At 54.8% G+C, this 23605-nt stretch overlaps 1 protein-coding gene across 1 annotated transcript; it reads right to left on the reverse strand.

The window, feature by feature from the left end:
- Positions 1-299: 299 nt before the first annotated feature.
- LOC133361014 (uncharacterized) lies at positions 300-23170 on the reverse strand. Its single transcript, XM_061579899.1, has 6 exons — positions 23024-23170; positions 18086-18229; positions 15025-15131; positions 9356-9638; positions 3684-3795; positions 300-330 (listed from the first exon to the last, which is right to left on the reverse strand). Exons 2-6 carry the CDS (start codon positions 18192-18194, stop codon positions 300-302), a joined length of 642 nt encoding a protein of 213 aa, XP_061435883.1. The 5' UTR covers positions 18195-18229; positions 23024-23170.
- Positions 23171-23605: the final 435 nt, after the last annotated feature.

The following is a 23605-nucleotide window of genomic DNA, read 5'->3' on the forward strand; positions in this document are numbered from 1 at the left end:
GAGGTGGGGTACTAGTGGGGGGTATTAGTGGGGGGTGTGGGGGTACGAGTGGGGGGGTGGGGGGGTACCCGTCTCTGCGGCTGCTGCGTTCGTAGCTGCCCCCCCCTCCGTCACGGCCCCCCTCCCCCCCCGGGGACGAGGACGACGACCCTCGAGTCCGGCCACGGGCATTCGTAGCCTGGGTCACATGACATCACGACGTTATCCACATCGTCGTCATCATCACATGACGTCATCATCACATGACGTCATCATCACATCATCATCACATCGTCGTCACATCGTCATCACCACCACCACTAGCCTAACATCGTCATGATCACATCACCTCTGGGGTCATATTGTCATCATAACATCGGTCACTCTCTCTCTCTGTGCCACAACCCACCCACTCTCTCTCTCTGTGCCACCACCCACCCCTCTCCTGTGTCACCCACCCCCACTCTCTCTCTCTGTGCCACCCACCCACCCACTCTCTGTGCCACCCACCCACCCACTCTCTGTGCCACCCACCCCCAACTCTCTCTCTCTTTGTGTCACCCACCCACCCACTCTCTCTGTGCCACCCACCCACCCACCCTCTCTCTCTCTCTGTGCCCCCCCACCAACTCTCTCTCTCTCTGTCACCCACCCACCCACCACTCTCTCTCTCTGTGCCACCCCCCCACTCTCTGTGTCACCCACCCACTCTCTCTGTGTCACCCACCCACCCACTCTCTCTCTGTGCCCCCCCCACTCTCTGTGTCACCCACCCACTCTCTCTGTGTCACCCAACCCCACCTCTCTCTCTGTGCCACCCACCCACACTCTCTGTGTCACCCACCCACTCTCTCTGTGTCACCCACCCACCCACACTCTCTCTCTCTGTGCCCCCACCCACACTCTCTGTGTCACCCACCCACCCCACTCTCTCTCTGTGCCACCCACCCACTCTCTGTGCCACCCACCCACCCCCCACTCTCTCTCTCTCTGTGCAACCCACCCACCAACTCTCTCTCATCTGTGTCACCCACCCACCCACACTCTCTCTCTCTGTGCCACCACCCCACACTCTCTGTGTCACCCACCCACTCTCTCTGTGTCAACCCACCCACCCACTCCTCTCTTCTCTGTGCCACCCACCCACTCTCTGTGTCACCCACCCACTCTCTCTGTGTCACCCACCCAACCCACACTCTCTCTCTCTGTGCCACCCACCCACACTCTCTGTGTCACCACCCACTCTCTCTGTGTCACCCACCCACCCACACTCTCTCTCTCCTGTGCCACCCACCCCACACTCTCTGTGTCACCCACACCACCCACACTCTCTCTCTGTGCCACCACCCACACTCTCTGTGTCACCCCACCCACCCACTCTCTCTCTCTCTGTGCCACCACCCACACTCTCTGGTGTCACCCACCCACTCTCTCTGTGTCACCCACCCCCACACTCTCTCTCTCTCGTGCCACCCACCCACACTCTCTGTGTCACCCACCCACCCACTCTCTCTCTCTCTCTGTGCCACCCACCCACACTCTCTGTGTCACCCACCCACCCACACTCTCTCTCTCTCTGTGCCACCCACCCACCCACCCACCCACTCTCTCTCTCCGTGCCACCCACCCACTCTCTCTGTGTTCACCCACCACCCACCACTCTCTCTCTCTCTGTGTCACCCACCCACCCACACTCTCTCTCTGTGCCACCCACTCTCTCTGTGTCCACCCACCCACACTCTCTCTCTCTGTCACCCACCACTCTCTCTCTCTCTCTGTGCAACCCACCACTCTCTCTGTGTCACCCACCCACCCACTCTCTCTCTCTCCGTGCCACCCACCCACACTCTCTCTCTCCGTGCCACCCACCCACACTCTCTCTCTCTCTGTGTCACCCACCCACCCACCCACACTCACTCTCTCTGTGTCACCCACCCACCCACTCTCTCTCTGTGCCACCCACCCACCCACTCTCTCTGTGTCACCCACCCACCCCACCCACTCTCTCTCTCTCTGTGTCACCCACCCACCCACACTCACTCTCTCTCCGTGCCACCCCACCCACACTCTCTCTCCGTGCCACCCACCCACCCACTCTCTCTCTCTCTCCGTGCCACCCACCCACTCTCTCTGTGTCACCCCACCCACCCACACTCTCTCTCTGTGGCACCCACCCACCCACTTCCTCTCTCTCCGTGCCACCCACCCACCCACTCCTCTGTGCCACCCACCCACCCACTCTATCTCTCTCTCCGTGTCACCCACCCACCCACACTCTCTCTCTGTGCCACCACCCACCACTCTCTCTGTGCCACCCACCCACCCACTCTCTCTCTCTCTGTGCAACCCACCCACTCTCTCTGTGTCACCCCACCCACCCACTCTCTCTCTCTCTGTGCCACCCACCCACCCACTCTCTCTCTCTCTCCGTGTCACCACCCACTCTCTCTGTGTCACCCACCCACCCACACTCTCTCTCTCTGTGCCACCCACCCACACTCTCTGTGTCACCCACCCACTCTCTCTGTGTCACCCACCCACCCACACTCTCTCTCTCTGTGCCACCACCCACACTCTCTGTGTCACCCACCCACCCACACACTCTCTTCTCTCTGTGCCACCCACCCCACACTCTCTGTGTCACCCACCCACCCACTCTCTCTCTCTCTCTGTGCCCCACCCACACACTCATCTGTGTCACCCACCCACCCACACTCTCTCTCTCTCTGTGCCACCCACCCACCCACCCACCCACTCTCTCTCTCTCCGTGCCACCCACCCACACTCTCTCTCATCTGTGTCACCCACCACACCACCTCTCTCTCTCTGTGTCACCCACCCACCCACTCTCTCTGTGTCACCCACCCCCCACCCACCCACTCTCTCTCTCTCTGTGTCACCCACCCACCCACACTCTCTCTCTGTGTCACCCACCCACCCACACTCTCTCTCTCTCTGTGTCACCCACCCACCCACTCTCTCTCTCTCTCCCGTGCCACCCACCCACACTCTCTCTCTCTGTGTCACCCACCCACCCACTCTCTCTCTCTGTGTCACCCACCCACCCACTCTCTCTCTCTGTGTCACCCACCCACTCTCTCTCTCTCTCCGTGCCACCCACCCACCCACACTCTCTCTCTCTGTGGTCACCCACCCACCCACTCTCTCTCTCTGTGTCACCCACCCACTCTCTCTCTCTCTCCGTGCCACCCACCCACCCACTCTCTCTCTCTGTGCCACCCACCCACCCACTCTCTCCGTGCCACCCACCCACCCACTCTCTCTCTCTCTGTGCCACCCACCCACCCTCTCTCTCCGTGCCACCCACCCACCCACCCACTCTCTCCGTGCCACCCACCCACCCACTCTCTCTCTCTCTCCGTGCCACCCACCACCCACCTCTCTCTCTCTCCGTGCCACCCACCCACTCTCTCTGTGCCACCCACCCACCCACTCTCTCTCTCTCTGTGCCACCCACCCACTCTCTCTGTGGCACCCACCCACCCACACTCTCTCTCTCTGTGCCACCCACCCACTCTCTCTGTGTCACCCACCCCACCCACACTCTCTCTCTCTGTGCCACCCACCCACTCTCTCTGTGGCACCCACCCACCCACACTCTCTCTCTCCGTGCCACCCACCCACCCACTCTCTCTGTGTCACCCACCCACTCTCTCTGTCTCTCCCCCCCGTGCGTGTGCCACTCACCGTCTCCCCTGTAGGAGGAGGAGGAGCGGGAGCTGTCGTCTGCCGAGCGTTTCGCTGGGGGGCTCCCCTCCACGTAGCCGGACGAACTCCTCTTGCCATGGCTCCAGCCTAGGGTGGTGGGTGGGGTGAGACGACACTTACTCGCCCCGCCCACTCGTCGACTCGCTCGCATCGCCCCGCCTGCCGTGGGCGATCGCTCTGGCGGCGACCACGGCTCTGCTCCTTGCTGGGCCCCGTGGAGATGCTGCGGCTGTGTGGGCAAGGGGTGGGGGGGTCGCGGCGGTGGCGACGGCCGGGGGGGCTTCTTGCCGGCGAGCCTCTCTCCTTGCCGCTCGTCCTCCGTGGCACGGCAAACATCGATTTGCCGTCGGGAGCGTGGCAACCACCCCCCTCCACCCCCCCACAGGGGACACTCCCCCCCCCCCCCCCCGGTCTGCGGTGGTGCCGACGCGGCCACTTCTTGATCTTGACGACGCTCACCGCCACGTCCACGTCGTCCTTGTGAGCGGCCGCTTCTTCTGTTCTCCGTGAGGGGGGGTGGGGGGCAGCCGCTGTCGTCCTGCGTCTCAGCTGGGAGCATCGCGGGGGGGGGGGGGGGGGGGGAGGGGGTGGGGGCCGAGTTGGAGCATCCTGACGAGGCGGCCGCTCCCATCCGAGGCCGGCGTCGTCGGGCGATGCCGGCGATGTCCGCCCCCCCCCCCACCTCCAGGACCGCCGGCGTGCCCCCCTCCCTCTTCCCGAGCGATCGTCGCGACTTCGTGCGAGTTGCCTTCTTCTTCGTCGCCAGTCGCGACTCCCACCCAAAGCGTGCCCCCTCCCGCACGTGGTCCGGGTTTTATTTTTGTGTTGACCTGGGCACGTCGCCGCCATCTCGAAGGGCTCCTTGTCCTCACTCGGGCGAAAGCTCTGCCGGCAACGGCTTCCGGCAGAGGCGGCGTGTCGGTGGCGGTGGTGGTGATGGTGGTGGCGGTGTTGGGGGCGGTGGGGGTGGTGGTGGCGGTGCGTTCCCGCGGCGATGTCGGCTTTAGGGGGGGGTGGAAGACAGACGGCCGCCGAGGGTAGGCGGGCGAGGGGGTGGCCGTCGTCAAGAGCGCATCGCTGGGGCCGGCGTTGTGTCGTCTGGTGGTGGTGGCTGGCGGAGGATTTGCGTCTTTATCCCCAACCCACACGGCGTAACGCCGCATTCTGGTACGGGGAAATTTGAGTTTTCAGGTCCATACGGCGTACAGCCATTAAAGTCTCCCATAGACTCCAATGTCAAAGTCTCCCATAGACTCCAATGTCAAAGTCTCCCATAGACTCCAATGTCAAAGTCTCCCATAGACTCCAATGTTAAAGTCTCCCATAGACGCCAATGTCAAAGTCTCCCATAGACTCCATTGTTAAAGTATCTACCCATAGACTCCAATGTTAAAGTCTCTACCCATAGACTCCAATGTTAAAGTCTCCCATAGACTCCAATGTTAAAGTCTCTACCCATAGACTCCAATGTTAAAGTCTCCCATAGACTCCAATGTTAAAGTCTCCCATAGACTCCATGTTAAAGTATCTACCCATAGACTCCAATGTTAAAGTCTCCCATAGACTCCAATGTTAAAGTCTCCCATAGACTCCAATGCTAAAGTCTCTACCCATAGACTCCAATGTTAAAGTCTCTATCCATAGACGTCAATGGTAAAGTCTCCCACAGACTACAATGTTAAAGTCTCCCATAGACTCCAATGTTAAAGTCTCTAGCCATAGACTCCAATGTTAAAGTCTCTACCCATAGACTCCAATGTTAAAGTCTCTACCCATAGACTCCAATGTTAAAGTCTCTACCCATAGACTCCAATGTTAAAGTCTCCCACAGACTACAATGTTAAAGTCTCCCAAATACTCCAATGTTAAAGTCTCCCATAGACTCCAATGTTAAAGTCTCCCATAGACTCCAATGTGAAAGTATCCCATAGACTCCAATGTGAAAGTATCCCATAGACTCCAATGTTAAAGTCTCTACTGATATACTCCAATGTTAAAGTATCCCATAGACTCCAATGTTAAAGTCTCTACCCATAGACTCCAATGTTAAAGTCTCTACCCATAGACTCCAATGTTAAAGTCTCTATCCATAGACTCCAATGTTAAAATCTCCCACAGACTACAATGTTAAAGTCTCCCATGAACTCCAATGTTAAAGTCTCCCATAGACTCCAATGTTAAAGTCTCCCATAGACTCCAATGTTACAAACCGTGTCAACCCACATGGTGTTCCCTGTATTCTTGTACAAGGAAATTTGAGTTTAGGTCCATACGGCATACAGCCGTTTCAATAAGGGAAAAATAAAATAACTTGTTTATTTGTGTTTCTCTCCTTGAGATGGGATCTACGTTGACATTTATACTGGTAGGAATGAAGTGGACCAGCCTACAATAGATTATATCGTCCGTCTGACCGTCCGACCGTGTAGCAACATCGCCCCCTACTGCAAACACTTGGCATGACCCTACAAAAACCTTTAGACTCAGTGACGCTTTCCTGGCTAACAAGTGTAACATTCCCTTATAATTCCCTGAGATAGCTTTTAATTAAAACGTTTTAATTCAAATTTTACTCACAACGCCCTAAAGCCTACAGCTCGGCCTAAAGCCTCGAACTACGCCTATCACTCTCCCTTCGTATCGTACCCCCGCGTGTGTGCAAGGGAGTTAATGTTTAACAATGTTACATTCCCTGATGCTTTTAAATAGAAACATTTAAATTTAAAGCTTTTACATAAATAATAAAAACATTTAATTTTATAATTAACTCACGGCGGCCTAAAGCCTACAGCTAGGCCTAAAGCCTAGAACTAGGCCTCACACTCTCCCTTCGTATCGTCCGATTCGGTGTAGCAACATCGCTCCCTACTGCAAACACTTGGCAGGACCCTACAAAAACCTTTAGACTCAGTGGGGCTTTCCTGGCTAAACAAGTGTCATAATACATTATGTTCATATTCTTTGGTTAATCGTTCCTACCAGCCCACCCCGCAGGGTCCTGTTATGGCTTTATTTTGGTGATTTTTGAAAAGTTTTTCGGTTAGCCATGTTTGTTGTAGTACAGAGTTAGGCTGATGGCCTTAATCTAGGTTGTCTTGTGGTTGTTTTTTGACTCGCATCCCACTGGGATTTTTGCACAGTGTTGGTGTACGGTGCTTTTCTGCAATATTTTGCTGTCTTTTCTTGGATTTTCTGTTTGCACATAGTCACTTTAAGATGTTTTCTTGTTCATGTTTTTGTTTTTTTGTTTGTTGTAGTTGCACCCGATTCAAGAGCCGAATGGCTCACAGGGCTATACCTAATAAATGAACTTGAACTTATAAGGGCCACGGGGTGACCAATAAGGTCTGAGATGGTCTCTAATAAGGTAGGGCACCGATGATAAGGGGGTTGACGGCGTTGCCATACACAGGAGCTTGCGATGCCTTTGTGAAGGCATCCAGGATGCACTGCGGCTCTTCCTCCGAGCGGGCAGCGATGGCATTGTCATCGGCATGCCCGGAGGAGCCTCACAATGGAAGTGGTGGAGACTTTGCTCTTTGTGCCATGACTCTGTCGGGGGAGAAGATTCTTTCCCCGTCTGTTCTGGACAGGAATTTGGACTCCCTCGAGGCAGATTTTTTTTTGCCTGCGAGGTGGAGGATTGGCTTTGCGAGGTAGGCGCAATGACGCAGCCCTGTTCAACCTCACCCAGCCACCCACCCAGCCACCCATCCACCCACCCAGCCAGCCAGCCAGCCACCCACCCAGCCAGCCAGCCACCCATCCAGCCAGCCAGCCACCCACCCAGCCACCAACCCACCCAGCCACCCACCCACCCAGCCACCCACCCACCCAGCCACCCACCCACCCAGCCACCCACCCACCCAGCCACCCACCCACCCAGCCACCCACCCACCCAGCCACCCCACCCACCCACGCAGCCACCCACCCACGCAGCCACCCACCCAGCCAGCTACCCACCCAGCCAGCCACCCACCCAGCCAGCCACCAACCCACCCAGCCAGCCAGCCACCAACCCACCCAGCCAGCCACCAACCCACCCAGCCAGCCAGCCACCCACCCAGCCAGCCACCCACCCACCCCCGCCGCCCCAGGTATCCACCTCCCAAGGGTTTCCGTTTACCGCACCGCTGCTGCCGAGCACCGCGTCACGCAGCAGTCGCGGTGGCCCTCGTCAACTTGCCCGGGGGCGGTCGATCGTTTTTTGACAGAATCAGCCGGAGGGGGGGGGGGGGCGTGACGGTTCACAGAGTCGGAGGCTCTTTGTCAAGGGTGGACAAAGAGGCGCGTGTAAAACCGGTTTGCGTTTGTTCCCGGCATGTCGCTTGAGCTCGCCGTACCGTGAACAGCACCGTCTGTCGTGCCTCTGCACGGGCCGCACGTCGTGAGATTCTGGGAGGGTATCTTCTGACGGGGTAGGAGTCCGTTTGCCGGGATGCGGGTAAAAGTATTTGTTCCCGGCTGTGGACAGGACAACCGCGGCCAGTTGGTTGTTCGCAAGCCTCGGACGGACGGTCACGAGGCGGTTGTTGATGTCCACGGAGAGTCCGGAGTGGTGGCCGACGATTCCGTTGTTAATCAGCGAAACCTTCCGTGGGGGCGGACGCCTTTCGCCGTTGTTCTCTGGTCCGACCAAAGTATTGGTGGGTGGGTGGTGGTGGTGGGTGGTGGTGGCGGCGGTGGTGAGACCAGGCCCTGAAGAAGGCTGCCGTCTCTGGTGCAGGCAAAACAGTTTCAAGGACAACGCCCAGATATTACCGGAGCACGTTTAGTTGTTTGCACGTTCACCGCAAGGACTGTGTGTGGTGAACACGCAGTAACTCGACTCCGTTTGCTGTTTGAACATCTCAGTACACCTGCTGTCTCATTGCCACAGAGGGGGTAAACATCGTTTTTTTCTGTTGTCTCCATACGTGGGGCGACTGACGCACGGGCAGCCGCCAACCCGCACGGTCCGATGACGAGAGAGGAGGGATCAGGCTCCAGCGGCACGGAGGCCACGACGGACTGGCGACCTCCCCCTTCTGTGGCCTCCACAACCGTCGTGGCGTTGACGTCATCTTCCGCCCGTTCCGTCGCCCAGGTCTCCGTTGGGTCGCCCTTGACCCCGCCGCCCCTTGACCCCGCCGCCCCTTGACCCCGCTGTCGCCACGGGTGAACCCCGGCACTTCGGCCCACACGAGCGGCTAAGCTCCAGACGGCATCGCTCTTTGCATCTCGCACGAGCTTCTCCAGCGCGGCAAGGGGGCGGGGTCCTCGCTCATCTGCTCGCCCACTCGTGAGCTCGCCCACTCGTGAGCTCGCCCACTCGCCCGCCTGCTCGCCGACTCACCCAGTCGCTCGTTCCCCACCTACTCACTTGCTCGCCCACTCGTGAGCTCGCCCGCCCGCCCGCCGACTCACCCACCCGCTCAGTCGCTCGCTCCCCACCGACTCACTTGCTCGCTCGCCCACTCGTTAGCTCACAGTATCAATCGCTCACCCACTCACCGAATCACCCACGGACTCACTCGCGCAAACATCCAGACTCACGCAGAGTCTCACAGAAACCCAGACTCGTCGTTAACCATCCGGCCCCACGTGTCGCCCCCCCCCACGCGTCACCACCCCCCACGCGTCACCACCCCCACGCGCCACAACTCACCCTGGCTGCGATCGTCGTCCCCTCCTCCGCGCCGGTATCCACCACCGCCGCCACTGCTGCCACGGGAGCGGCTGTAGTCCCCGTATCCGCCACCTCCTCCCCCGTATCCGCCGCCTCCTCCCCCGTATCCGCCACCGCCACCTCCGTATCCGCCGCCGCCTCCGCTGTAACCGCCGCCGCCTCCTCCGCTGTAACCGCCGCCGCCGCTGCCGCCACCGTTACCGGCCCAGTCGGTGGGGCGGCCGGTGGCTTGCTCCACGGTGATGCTGCGGCCATCCAGGGACTGCCGGGCAAAGACCACACGCACAACAGACAAAGGTCCCCCGTGTAGCCTTGGCACAGACTATTGGTGGGCAAGTGCTGCAGCGGCGCCTGTGAAGGCCGGCAGGGCTAACAGAGGGGGTTTGGTAGGCAGCGACCACACACACAGGTCCCCCGTGTCGCCTACACAGACTCGTGGGGCAAGTGCTGTTACAGCGAGCAGCGCTTATGAAGGCCGGCACAGCTCACAAGAGGGGGTTAGGGAAGCCTGCACCAGGCCCGGCCTCCCAGCCACCTTTGTCTCCCCCCTCGTGGCAATATTGACCAGAGCCCGCACCAGGCGCTCGTTTATAGCCACGTCGACCGAGCGGAGGCCCCAGGACCGGTTGTGATGTTCACTCGTGAACCGTTGTCGGTCGCCAGCGGGAATTGAACCCGGGTTCATCTCCGTCTCCCAGCGGGAGTCTGGTGCTGAATACACCGGCTCACTCCGTTGAGGGCCGAGTCTGCCGAGGGCAGTCCCAGCGAATCTCCCCTGAGACTAAACCGCTACAGCAGGGATTCACACACGCCAGTACCCGCAGACCACCACCACCACCACCGCTACCAACCACCACCACCATCACCACCGCCAACATCACCACCACCACCGCTACCAGCCACCAGGCTGGGTATCTGTGCATCCCCGTGTCGAGTCTCCCAACCGCTGGGCGGTGGCCCTGCGATGATGACGCTTGTGCCTCACAGCAAGTACCGGGCCTGGGTTTGATTTCAGACCCGTTTGTACGATCTCCCCCTGTTCTACACAGTGAGTGGAGTTTGTGTGATCTCCCCCTGTTCTACACAGTGAGTGGAGTTTGTTTGATCTCCCCCTGTTCTACAGAGTGAGTGAGTGGAGTTTGTGTGATCTCCCCCTGTTCTACAGAGTGAGTGAGTGAAGTTTGTGTGATCTCCCCCTGTTCTACACAGTGAGTGAGTGGAGTTTGTGTGATCTCCCCCTGTTCTACAGAGTGAGTGGAGTTTGTGTGATCTCCCCCTGTTCTACAGAGTGAGTGGAGTTTGTGTGATCTCCCCTGTTCTACAGAGTGAGTGGAGTTTGTGTGATCTCCCCCTGTTCTACACAGTGAGTGAGTGGAGTTTGTGTGATCTCCCCCTGTTCTACAGAGTGAGTGGAGTTTGTGTGATCTCCCCCTGTTCTACAGAGTGAGTGGAGTTTGTGTGATCTCCCCCTGTTCTACAGAGTGAGTGGAGTTTGTGTGATCTCCCCCTGTTCTATACAGTGAGTGGAGTTTGTGTGATCTCCCCCTGTTCTACAGAGTGAGTGGAGTTTGTATGATCTCCCCCTTGTTCGACAGAGTCAGTGTAGTTTGTATGATCTCCCTTCATGAAAAATATTAGTCGTGAAAGCCTACGTGTTATACATAATGTGAATGCACAATGCGCATGCGTGATGCACGCACACCATGCATGCACATCCTGACGTATTTGGGTGTAAAAGTAATAAAATCGCAAGACGGACAGTCCCCGGGTTGCGGAAGACGCGACTCACGGGAAATCCCACCCGACGGAAATGCTCCCGTAAACGGTGTCAAAACAATTTCAACGCGCGGCAAGTCGTGCGGCGCGGGGCGGGGCGGGGCGGGGGTTGCGGATGAATACCGTGGAAGGAGGGAGGAGGCGTAAGGCCGGGGGGCAGCCTCACGCCTCAATCGAGCTACACGAGGATTCAGGCAAATGGGGATCTCATCTTGATTCTGGGGGGAAATTGTTCAGTTTCCGACATACGGAAAATTCGGATCGTTCCTGGGAACCTAACCCCCCTTCCATAACCGGGGACTGTCCGTCCTGTTATTGGCTGCTCACAGTAAATCACCACGAGGTTTCGGCATGCAGCTAAACAGAGCGGTAGAATCACTTGATACTCCGCTTCAAAGCAGCACTACGCCTGCAGCTGTCACAACGGTTTACACAATTGTTATTTCTCTCAATTTCAATAGATTCTCTAATTAGTCTTGGCCAGTAGTAACCAGTTTTGCACAGAACTTTTACATTATCAAAATCAATTGGGTGTCCTCGTTGGCACGCGTGTTCTGCCACTCACCCACCGCTGTGTTTGGGAGTATTTAATATTCCTTTGGTGTTCGTTTAGTCTCGCGCTGATCATTTGTCCCGCCTGACCAACACAGCATTTTCCGCAGGAGCAATTAATCCGGTACACACCTTCTGTTTATAGCTTCTGTAATACATATGTAGTACCAGATATTAGTTTTTGTATTTTATGTACCATGCTAAGTCTCACTCGGATGTTTTGTTTTTAAAAAAATGTGGCTAGTTTATCAGTTACTCCCGCAATGTACGGTATTTTAATCGTTGTAATTGCTTTATCAGGTTTCAACGCTTGTGCTATTTGATTGGGTTTTGCCATTCAGTGCCTTGTTGATTTGTGCATCATTGTAACCGTTCAATTGCAGCGCTTCTTTAACGTGTTTAATCTCACTCCTCAGACTTTCACCCACTCACTCCACAGACTTTCACCACCTGACACTTTGTTTGCCCGATGTATGAGCGTCTTGATGAGAGAGGATTTCCTGCGGGGTGATGGTGTGACTGCATTCGGTAAACGCTGTGTGTTATTTTACCGTTTCGGTCGCACCCAAGCAAAATATCAGGAAATGGGAGAGTTCTATCAACCTCCACTTCCATGGTGAACTGGAAGGATGGGTTTTGCGAGTTGAGATGAGTGAGTGGAGTTTGTGTGATCTCCCCATGTTCTACAGAGTGAGGGAGTGGAGTTTGTATGATCTCCCCGTGTTCTACAGAGTGCAGTTTGTATGATCTCTCCATTCTACAGAGTGAGTGAGCGGAGTTCGTATGATCTCCCCCTGTTCTACAGAGTGAGTGAGCGGAGTTCGTATGATCTCCGCCCTGTTCTACAGAGTGAGCGGAGTTTGTATGATCTCCCCCTGTTCTACAGAGTGGAGTTTGTATGATCTCCCCATTCTCAAGATTAAAAGGGAGGGGAGTTTGTACAATATCGATGGCGCTACTACTACTACTACGCCTTTCCGGGTAAAAATCAACGCCGAGCCGCTTTGCGTGTTCCGAGATATGACGGTGAACGGGAGCCCACCCCACCCTGCGTCTTGCAGACGTCTGGGAATGGGTTAGGGTGCAGAGACGTTCAGCTGCCGTAGTTTCAGCGGCCGTTCGTTTAGCGATGGTGGCGGCGACCATGGCGGTGGCTGAACCTGGCCGGATCGAGAATGAACCGAAAGCATCCGGGCGAGGTAGGTGACCCCTTGGGAAATGAATTCAAATGGATCAGCAGGAGCCACGTTTTGGGAAATTGCGATCCTTAGGAATTGAGAAACGCTTGGAACGTCATGGACCATGAGAATTGAGAGACCCTTGGAACATCATGGACCAAGAGAATTGAGAGACCCTTGGAACGCCATGGACCAAGAGAATTGAGAGGCTTGGGATGCCATGGACCATGAGAATTGAAAGACACTTGGGATCCCATTGATCACGAGAATTGAAAGACACTTGGGATGCCGTGGACCATGAGAATTGAGAGGCTTTTGGACATCATGGACCAAGAGAATTGAGAGACACTTGGGACATCATGGACCAAGAGAATTGAGAGACACTTTGGACATCATGGACCAAGAGGATTGAGAGACGCTTGGGATGCCATGGACCAAGATAATTGAGAGACCCTTGGGACGTCATAGACCAAGATAATTGAGACGATTGGGACGTCATGGATAAAGAGAATTGAGAGACTTGGGACATCATGGACCAAGAGAATTGAGACACTTGGGATGCCATGGACCATGAGAATTGAGAGACTTTGGACATCATGAACCAAGATAATTAAGAGACCCTTGGAACGTCATGGACCAATTGAGAGACTTTGGACATCATGGACCAAGAGGATTGAGAAGCTTGGGATGCCATAGACCAAGAAAATTGAGAGACGCTTGGGATGCCATGGACCAAGAGAATTGAGACGCTTGGGACATCATGGACCAAGAGAATTGAGATGCTTGGGATCCCATTGATCACGAGAATTGAGACACTTTGAGACGTCATGGACCAAGATAATTGAGAGACGCTTGGGACGTCATGGACCAAGAGAATTGAGAAGCTTGGGACACCATGGACCAAGAAAACTGAGAGACATGGCATGTCATGGACCAAGAGAATTGAGACGCTTTGGATGCCATAGACCAAGAGAATTGAGAGACCCTTGGAATGCCGTGGACCATGAGAATTGAGACACTTGGGATGCCATAGACCAAGAGAATTGAGACACTTGGGATGCCATTGATGAGAATTGAGAAGCCATGGACCAAGAGAATTGAGACGCTTTGGACGCCATGGACCAAGAGAATTGAGAGACCCTTGGAATGCCGTGGACCATGAGAATTGAGACACTTGGGATGCCATAGACCAAGAGAATTGAGACACTTGGGATGCCATTGATGAGAATTGAGAAGCCATGGACCAAGAGAATTGAGACGCTTGGGACGTCATGGACCAAGAGAATTGAGACGCTTGGGACGTCATGGACCAAGAGAATTGAGACGCTTGGGACGTCATGGACCATGAGAATTGAGAGGCTTGAGACGCCATGGACCAAGAAAACTGAGAGACTTTGGACGTCATGAACCAAGAGAATTGAGAGGCTTGGGATGTCGTGAACCATGACAATTGAGAGACTTGGCAGGCCATGGACCAAGAGAATTGAGACCTTTGGGATGTCAAGACCCATGACAATTGAGAGACTTGGGACATCGTGAACCAAGAGAATTAAAGACGTCCGACGGTAAAAGATATTTCTTAAATGAACAATTTCAATTGTCCCACGCAGGATACGGCTTCCGAAGGTATGAACGGGTGGGGCGAGCTCCGCTTCGACGTTCGCCGGATGTTTGCGAGCGAGACGACAACAGGCTTTCGGAATGGACGCGAGACATTTGAAACGAGGTCACGTGGTCGGCGGGAACACAACTGCGGGAGCGCGACCGTGACCCGGAGACGCCGATTAAATGAGAACCACCGACGTTCCACCGACGTTCTACCGACGTTATCGTCGTTTTCGAGTGGCCGTCAAGGCAGACCCCCTGGTGGGGGACACCCCCCCGCCCCATCGCCTCGTCGCCAACGGGCAGGCAAGGCCGGAGGGGAACAATGGACGGACTGGCCGGCTACAACGGTTCCGCAGGGCATCCCACGCCCGAACGTGGCGCCTTCCAACCACCGCGTCCGGAGGAGGGGGAGGTGAGGGGCAGGGGCGGGTGGGGGGGGTGAGAGACGGACGGAGGTCATCCACGCGCCGAAGCGTTGTTTGAACGACGGAGACGGACGACGGACGAGAGAATGAAATCGACGGCGAGACGTACTTTTCCGTTCAGGTCTTTGGCGGCGTCTTTGGCATCGTCGGGATTCTCAAAAGTGACGAAAGCGAAGCCTCGGGACCTGTTAGTCTCGCGGTCCTTCAGCAACAGCACTGATGGAGCAGATCAACGAGAACAAGGTGCGCAGAGACTCATCACGACGGGGGACCGCCGGGGGGTCTCTCATGGCGCCGCCACCACCACTAACACCACCACCATTGCTAACACCACCACCATTGCTAACACTACCACCATTGCTAACACTACCACCGCCACCACTAACACACTACCACCACTGCTAACACTACCACCGCCACCAACACCGCCACCACTAACACTATCACCTCCACTAACACCACCACCATCGCTAACACTACCACCACCATCGCTAATACTACCACTAACACCACTACTAACACCACCACTGCTAACACTACTACCGCCAAAAAAACCGCCACCACTAACACTATCACCTCCACTAACACCACCATTGCTAACACCACCACCATCGCTAACACTACCACCATCGCTACCACTACCACCAACACTGCTAACACTACTACCGCCACTAACACCGCCACCACTAACACTATCACCTCCACTAACACCACCACCATTGCTAACACTACCACCGCCACTAACACCACCACTGCCACAACCACCACCATCATTAACACTACCACCACCGCTGACACTACCACGAACACCACCACAGCTAAGACAACCACCACCGCTAAACACTACCACCACTGCTAACACCACCGCTAACACCACCGCTACCACTACCGCCGCCGCTAACAACACCACCACTGCCACGAACGCGAACACTACCACAACCACTAACACCACCACTGCCACAACCACCGCCATCATTAACACTACCACCACCGCTAATACTACCACCACCACCGCTAACACTACCACCACCACCGCTAACACTACCACTAACACCACCACAGCTAAGACAACCACCACCGCTAAACACCACCGCCGCCGCTAACACTACCACCACCACCGCTAATACTACCACCACCACCGCTAACACTACCACTAACACCACCACAGCTAAGACAACCACCACCGCTAAACACCACCGCCGCCGCTAACAACACCACCACCACTACTACCACTACCACCACCACCGCCGCCGCTAACAACACCACCACCACTACCACCACCGCCGCTAACAACACCACCACCACTACTACCACTACCACCACCGCCGCCGCTAACAACACCACCACTGCCACGAGCGCTAACACTACCACCACCACTAACACCACCACTGCCACCACCACCGCCAAGACTACCACCACTATGAACACTTCCACCACTACCGCTAACACTACCACCATCACCATCCCTAACATTACCACTAACACTACCACCGCTAATACCACCAACACTGCCACCACCGCTACCACCACAAACACTATTATGACTAACACTACCACTAACACTCCCTCCACTGTCACTACCGCTAACACTCCTTCCACCATCACTACCGCTACCAATATCGCCACTATCACCACCACAAACAATACCACAACACTACCAACACCACTACCTCTAACACTACCACCACCACCACCGCCGCCACCACCTGGTGCACCGTTGCCGTGAGCTGTGCCTCCTGGCTCCATGGTCTCCACAGGTTCCTTGAAACATGGGACGCTTTCTCAGAGACGGTTAATTGCACTGGTTGAACTGGCTGCACTGATTGGACTGGTTGCAGTGGTTGCACTGATTGGATTGGTTGCACCGACTGGACTGGTTGCAATGACTACAGGAAGAGTTGACGGGAGTCAGATGCCTGAATGGAAGCCAAACATCCAAGGATGCGAAATAAGAATCATCTTGTTCTTCAATTTGATAGAGACCCACAGACTCACACAGGGAACCACACTCACACAGAGACCCACAGACACCGATAAACTCACACGGATAACCGATGTTTGTGTTTAGCTCGTTGTCCTTCCCCCGCACCTCCGATTAGCACGGTTGGTTCAGTATGGTGCGAAAGACGTTCCAAATGCATAGACACCCGCAGACTCACACAGAAACCCACAGACTCACACAGTGATGCACAGACTCAGTCAGACAAATCTATAAATTCACACAGACTCACAGAGACCCACAGACTCACAAAAAGACCCAGACACACACAGGGGCCTAGAGGGTGGTATGGCTGGCATGGTTGGCATGGTTGGCATGGGACGAGAATTGAGATGGGCTCCACCCCTGCCCAGTGTCCTTCTTCTTAGCCCGGGCACCTGGGGGGGCCTCTCCACCTGAGGGGGCCTCTTCACCCTGGGGAGGTGGCGCTTCGGTGCAGTTGCACCGCCTGCGCACTGCGTGAGCTGCGTGCACTGGGCTGGGCATGGCCTTGCTAGGGCCCCTCTCCTGTTAGTGTAGCCGCCAGGCCCGGTGTGCTTTGTGTATATACCATACGTGTATATGCTGCGTGTATATGCTGCGTGTATATTGCGTGTGTATATGGTGCGTGTGTGTATGCGGTGCGTGTGTGTATGCGGTATGTGTGTATATGCGGTGTGTGTATGCGGTGTGTGTGTATATGCGGTGTGTGTGTATGTGGTGTGTGTATGCGGTGTGTGTATATGCTGCGTGTGTATATGCTGCGCGTGTATATGCTGCGTGTGTATATGCTGCGTGTATATGTTATATGTGCATGCTATTTACATATGATATGTGTATGTATGCTATGTGTGTGCTATGTGTAGGCTGTGTGTGTATGCTGTGTGTGTGTATGCAACCTGAGCGAGGTGAGCGAGCAAGCGAATGGGAGAGGTTAGCGAGGTGAGGTTAGTGAGTGAGTTAGTGAGGTGAGGGTAGCGAGTGAGTGAGGTGAGGTTAGCGAGTGAGGTGAGGGTAGCGAGTGAGTGAGCGAGGTGGTGAGTGAGTGAGGTTAGCGAGTAAGTGAGTGAGTTAGCGAGTGAGTGAGCGAGGTGGTGAGTGAGGTTAGCGAGTGAGTGAGTGAGTTAGCGAGTGAGTGAGCGAGGTGGTGAGCGAGGTGGTGAGCCAAGTGGTGAGCGCTGCCTCCACTCACCCTGTGCCACACGGCCGTATTTCCCGAACACGTCCTGCAGCGAGCGCTCGTCCGTGCCAAAGTGCAGCCCGCCCACAAACAGCTTTCCATGATTCTCCTGCTCCGACATCTTGGTCAGTCTACACACACACAGCACGCACACACCTAGTATACACACACAGCACGCACACACCTAGTGTACACACACAGCACGCACACACCTAGTATACACATAACTAGTATACACACACAGCACGCACACACATCGTATATATATACACACAGCACGCACACACCTAGTATACACACAACTAGTATACACACAGCAAGCACACACATCGTATATATACACACACACACCACGCACACACCTAGTATACACACACACCACGCAAACACCTAGTATACACACAGCACGCACACACCTAGTATACACACACAGCACGCACACACCTAGTATACACACACACAATTAGTATACACACACAGAATGCACACACATCGTATATATTACACAGCACGCACACACCTAGTATACACACACACAGCATGCACACACCTCGTATACACACACACCACGCAAACACCTAGTATACACACAGCACGCACACACCTAGTATACACACACACAATTAGTATACACACACAGAATGCACACACATCGTATATATACACACAGCATGTACACACCTAGTATACACACACACAACACGCACACACATCGTATATATTACACAGCACACACACACCTAGTATACACACACACACAACTAGTATACACACACACAGCATGCACACACATCATATATATAAACACACAGCACGCACACAGTATACATACACACGTAGTATACACACACCTAGTACACACACACACACGTAGTATACACACGTAGATAGAAAAATAATAAAAATATCACGACGTTTCGATCGCAACACAAGCAATCGTCATCAGGTACAAAAATAGGGGGAGAGCTGGCGAGGCAGGATGTTGACCAGGTTTGAGATGGGTGTAGCCCAAGGGTCAGAAGCGAAGTGGGCGGGGCTAGTGATGAAATCTGCATGTCAATGTAAGATCGGGTAAATCGGAGAGCTACCTCCACGACGAAGAAGCTGTGGTTGTGGCCATTGTATTGTGAGAGATTAGCATGTCAATGTAAGATCGTAGAGCCACGGTGGTGGTGTTAGTGAGACATTTAACCTGTTAATGTAACACCAGATGGTCGAAAATAACTACTAACATCGGCAGGTAGGATGGAAACACACAGCCAGTTATGACTTAAACTGGTAAATAACGTCCTTCAAATGATTGCTCGGTTTGTGCCCATCTTCTCGGTTTAAATTGTGTTTATAGATCTGGATGGCTTCATGAACGAATCTTTGCTGATAGCCAGTGGGTTTGCAGAGTGGAAAAATCAATTTAGTGTGAGCCAGCCGCATTAAAACAATAATCAGCCACGGCCGAGGTATTGGTCCTACCGTGTTTCAGATCTGCCTTGTGTTCACAAACACGGTCCGAGACATAATTTCAACCGTGATGATGGGTACAAACTGAGTAATCATTGGAAAGATGTTATTAACCATGCAAAAAATATTTAACTACACATATTTGACCATCTTATTTGACAGGCAACTATTCTTTAGTTACCGTACAGTTTACTGATAGACAGCCAGTTTTGTTTTATCATGTTTAGCTTCTTTTTTCACACACTGGTTTCCTGCTTTAACTTTTACCCACCAGCAACATAGCAAAGGGCTGTTTCATCTACATGACAAAGGCTCAGTCCCATTTACAGCAGACGCACCTTAACAACTCTGGCACCTCCCAGTTCAACGAGTCTACACAACAAAGGCTCATTCCTAAAAGCAGCCTCAGCCGCACCAACCTCACAATAATAATACACAACTACGATCCAGGTGCCTACCTAGGCTCCTCCCACCTAAACCAGTATATATACAAGGACGGGTCTCTTAGAATTTCTCTTTACTTGATACAGCAATCGTGCTGTGACAGTTCCGCCTGAAGACGGAAGCTTGTGTTGCCTCCGAAACGTCGTGATTTTTATTTTAATTTTATTAATTTTATTTTTTACCTATGTGACTTTACCGAAAACACCTAAGAGTATGAATCCGAGACACGTCGCTTAGTTTCCCCAATGTAACTACTGCGGCAGACACAGCTTAGTTTGTAGACGCCGGGGTATTGCATGTCAGGGATTACATCCTTCAGAGAAGGGCTCAGATCACGAATTGTATGTACTGTGTTGAATTGAACCTGCATCTTGTGTTTGCTCATGATTTTGGAAATCTTATTGGTGACCTCCGCTATGCATGGCAACGTGATGGTTTTGATTGGGTCCTCAGATGGTTCTTTCCCAACGGTTGTTGTGTTGCAATCGAAACGTCGTGATATTTTTATTATTTTTTCTATCTCCGTGGCTTTACCAAAAGACTCAATGAATATGAATTCCTGCAGTCACGAAAGCTTAAAGTCAAGATTTACACCTAGTATAGACACACACACGTCATATACATAGTGTATACTGTATACACACATAGCACACACACAGAATCCAAAGAGCATACATACAGCATACACACAAATATGCGCATAGCATGCACTAAACTATGTTTACACTAAACCTACTGGACGCGTGAAAAAGAGCTTCATAGCTCATCGGATTTCTCCAGGATAAATGATTTGCATTGTATCGGCTGTCAGGCCCCACTGAGCTGCCGTGTAGCTGTCAGAGGCGACCACCTGGCCATCACAACTGATAGCTCAATGAAGCTTAGGCCCACAGAGACCCATACTCGGAGAGACCCACACAGATCCACACAGACACATACTCAGAGACCCACACAGACACATACTCATATAGACCCACAGAGACCTACACACACCCACACAGACCCACACTAATAGAGACTCACAGAGACCCACACAGACCCACACTTAGAGAGACCCACACAGACCCACACTAATAGAGACCCACAGACACCCACAGAGACCCACACTCAGAGACACCCACACAGACCCACACTCAGAGAGACCCACACTAATAGAGACCCACACAGACCCACACTCAGAGAGACCCACAGAGACCCACACAGACCCACACTCACAGAGACTCACACAGACCCACACGCATAGAGACCCACAGAGACCCACACTAATAGAGACCCACACAGACCCACACTCAGAGAGACCCACAGAGACCCACACAGACCCACACTCACAGAGACCCACACAGACCCACACTCATAGAGACCCACAGAGACCCACACTAATAGAGACCCACACAGACCCACACTCACAGAGACTCACACAGACCCACACTCACAGAGACTCACACAGACCCACACAGACCCACACTCATAGAGACTCACACAGACCCACACTCACACAGACCCACACAGACCCACACTCATAGAGACTCACACAGACCCACACTCACAGAGACTCACACAGACCCACACTCACAGAGACTCACACAGACCCACACTCATAGAGACCCACAGAGACCCACACTCACAGAGACTCACACAGACCCACACTCACACAGACCCACACTCACACAGACCCACACTCACACAGACCCACACAGACCCACACTCACACAGATCCACACTCACACAGACCCACACTCACACAGACCCACACAGACCCACACTCACACAGACCCACACTCACACAGACCCACACTCACACAGACCCACACTCACACAGACTCACACAGATCCACACTCACACAGACCCACACTCACACAGACCCACACTCACACAGACCCACACAGACCCACACTCACACAGATCCACACTCACACAGACCCACACTCACACAGACCCACACAGACCCACACTCACACAGACCCACACTCACACAGACCCACACTCACACAGACCCACACAGACCCACACTCACACAGATCCACACTCACACAGACCCACACTCACACAGACCCACACAGACCCACACTCACACAGACCCACACTCACACAGACCCACACTCACACAGACCCACACTCACACAGACTCACACAGACCCACACTCACAGAGACCCACACTCACACAGACCCACACTCACAGACACCCACACTAATAGAGACCCACACTAATAGACACCCACAGAGACCCACACTCACAGAGACCCACACAGACCCACACACACAGACACCCACACACACAGACACCCACACTAATAGAGACCCACATTAATAGAGACTCACAGAGACCCACACTCACAGAGACCCACACAGACCCACACACACAGACCCACACACATAGACACCCACACACAGACACCCACACACACAGACACCCACACACAGACCCACACACATAGACACCCACACACACAGACACCCACACACAGACACCCACACACAGACACCCACACACAGACCCACACTCACAGACACCCACACAGACCCACACACACAGACCCCACATAGAGACCCACATTAATAGACACCCACACAGACCCACACACACACAGACACCTACACACAGACCCCACCGCCCTCTCAGTTCGATTCCCGCTCACGGCCACCAACACCGCGAGCAGCGGCGACACGACGCGGTCGTGGGCCTCCCCTAGGTCCACTCGGCACGCAGCGGCGGCAACAGCAGCAGCGCGAGAGAGAGAAGAGCGAGCGACAGGGCGAGGAAAGAGAGGAGAGCGGGGAGAGAGAAGAGAGAGAGAAGCGAGAGGAGTGAGATGGGAGAGAGAGATGGGAGAGAGAGATGGGAGAGAGAGATGGGAGAGACACGCGAGAGAGAGGAGGCGAGATCGGCAGCCATTAGTGAAGGCCGCGATGGCGCTGTTACGACGGTGGCGTCAGCCCCAATCTGAGGCGATGGGACCCGCAGCGAAGCGAGTTGGGGGGCTCCGGGAGGGGGGGGGGTAGTTTGTTGTGGGTACAGCGACAAGGGGCTGGGGGGGGGGAGACTCACCTCGAATCGGCGTCTTCCTGCGAGTTCTGTGCTGCGTCTCTCGCTCGGTTCCTTCAGCGATGGCGTCGCGTGGCGATTCTCGACTCCGCGTCGATTCTCGGCGCTATCGACTCGCGGACGATTCTCGATTCTGCGTGGCGGTTTTTTTTCCCTCTCAAAATCCACTCGCGATTCGGTGCCCCGCCCACTCAGACCCGGGCCCCGCCTACTGAGACTCGGGCCCCGCCCACTCAGACCCGGCCCCGCCCACTCAGACCCGGGCCCCGCCTACTGAGACTCGGGCCCCGCCCACTCAGACCCGGCCCCGCCCACTAAGACCCGACCCCGCCCACTGAGACCCGGCCCCGCCCACTCAGACCCGACCCCGCCCACTGAGACCCGAGCCCCGCCCACTGAGACCCGGCCCCGCTCACTAAGACCCGACCCCGCCCACTGAGACCCGAGCCCCGCCCACTAAGACCCGACCCCGCCCACTGAGACCTGGCCCCGCCCACTAAGACCCGACCCCGCCCACTGAGACCCGGCCCCGCCCACTAAGACCCGGCCCCGCCCACTAAGACCCGGCCCCGCCCACTGAGACGT

Source organism: Lethenteron reissneri, chromosome 70, assembly GCF_015708825.2.
Source record: "Lethenteron reissneri isolate LAM-NWPU_2019-01 chromosome 70, ASM1570882v1, whole genome shotgun sequence".
NCBI lineage: Eukaryota > Metazoa > Chordata > Hyperoartia > Petromyzontiformes > Petromyzontidae > Lethenteron > Lethenteron reissneri.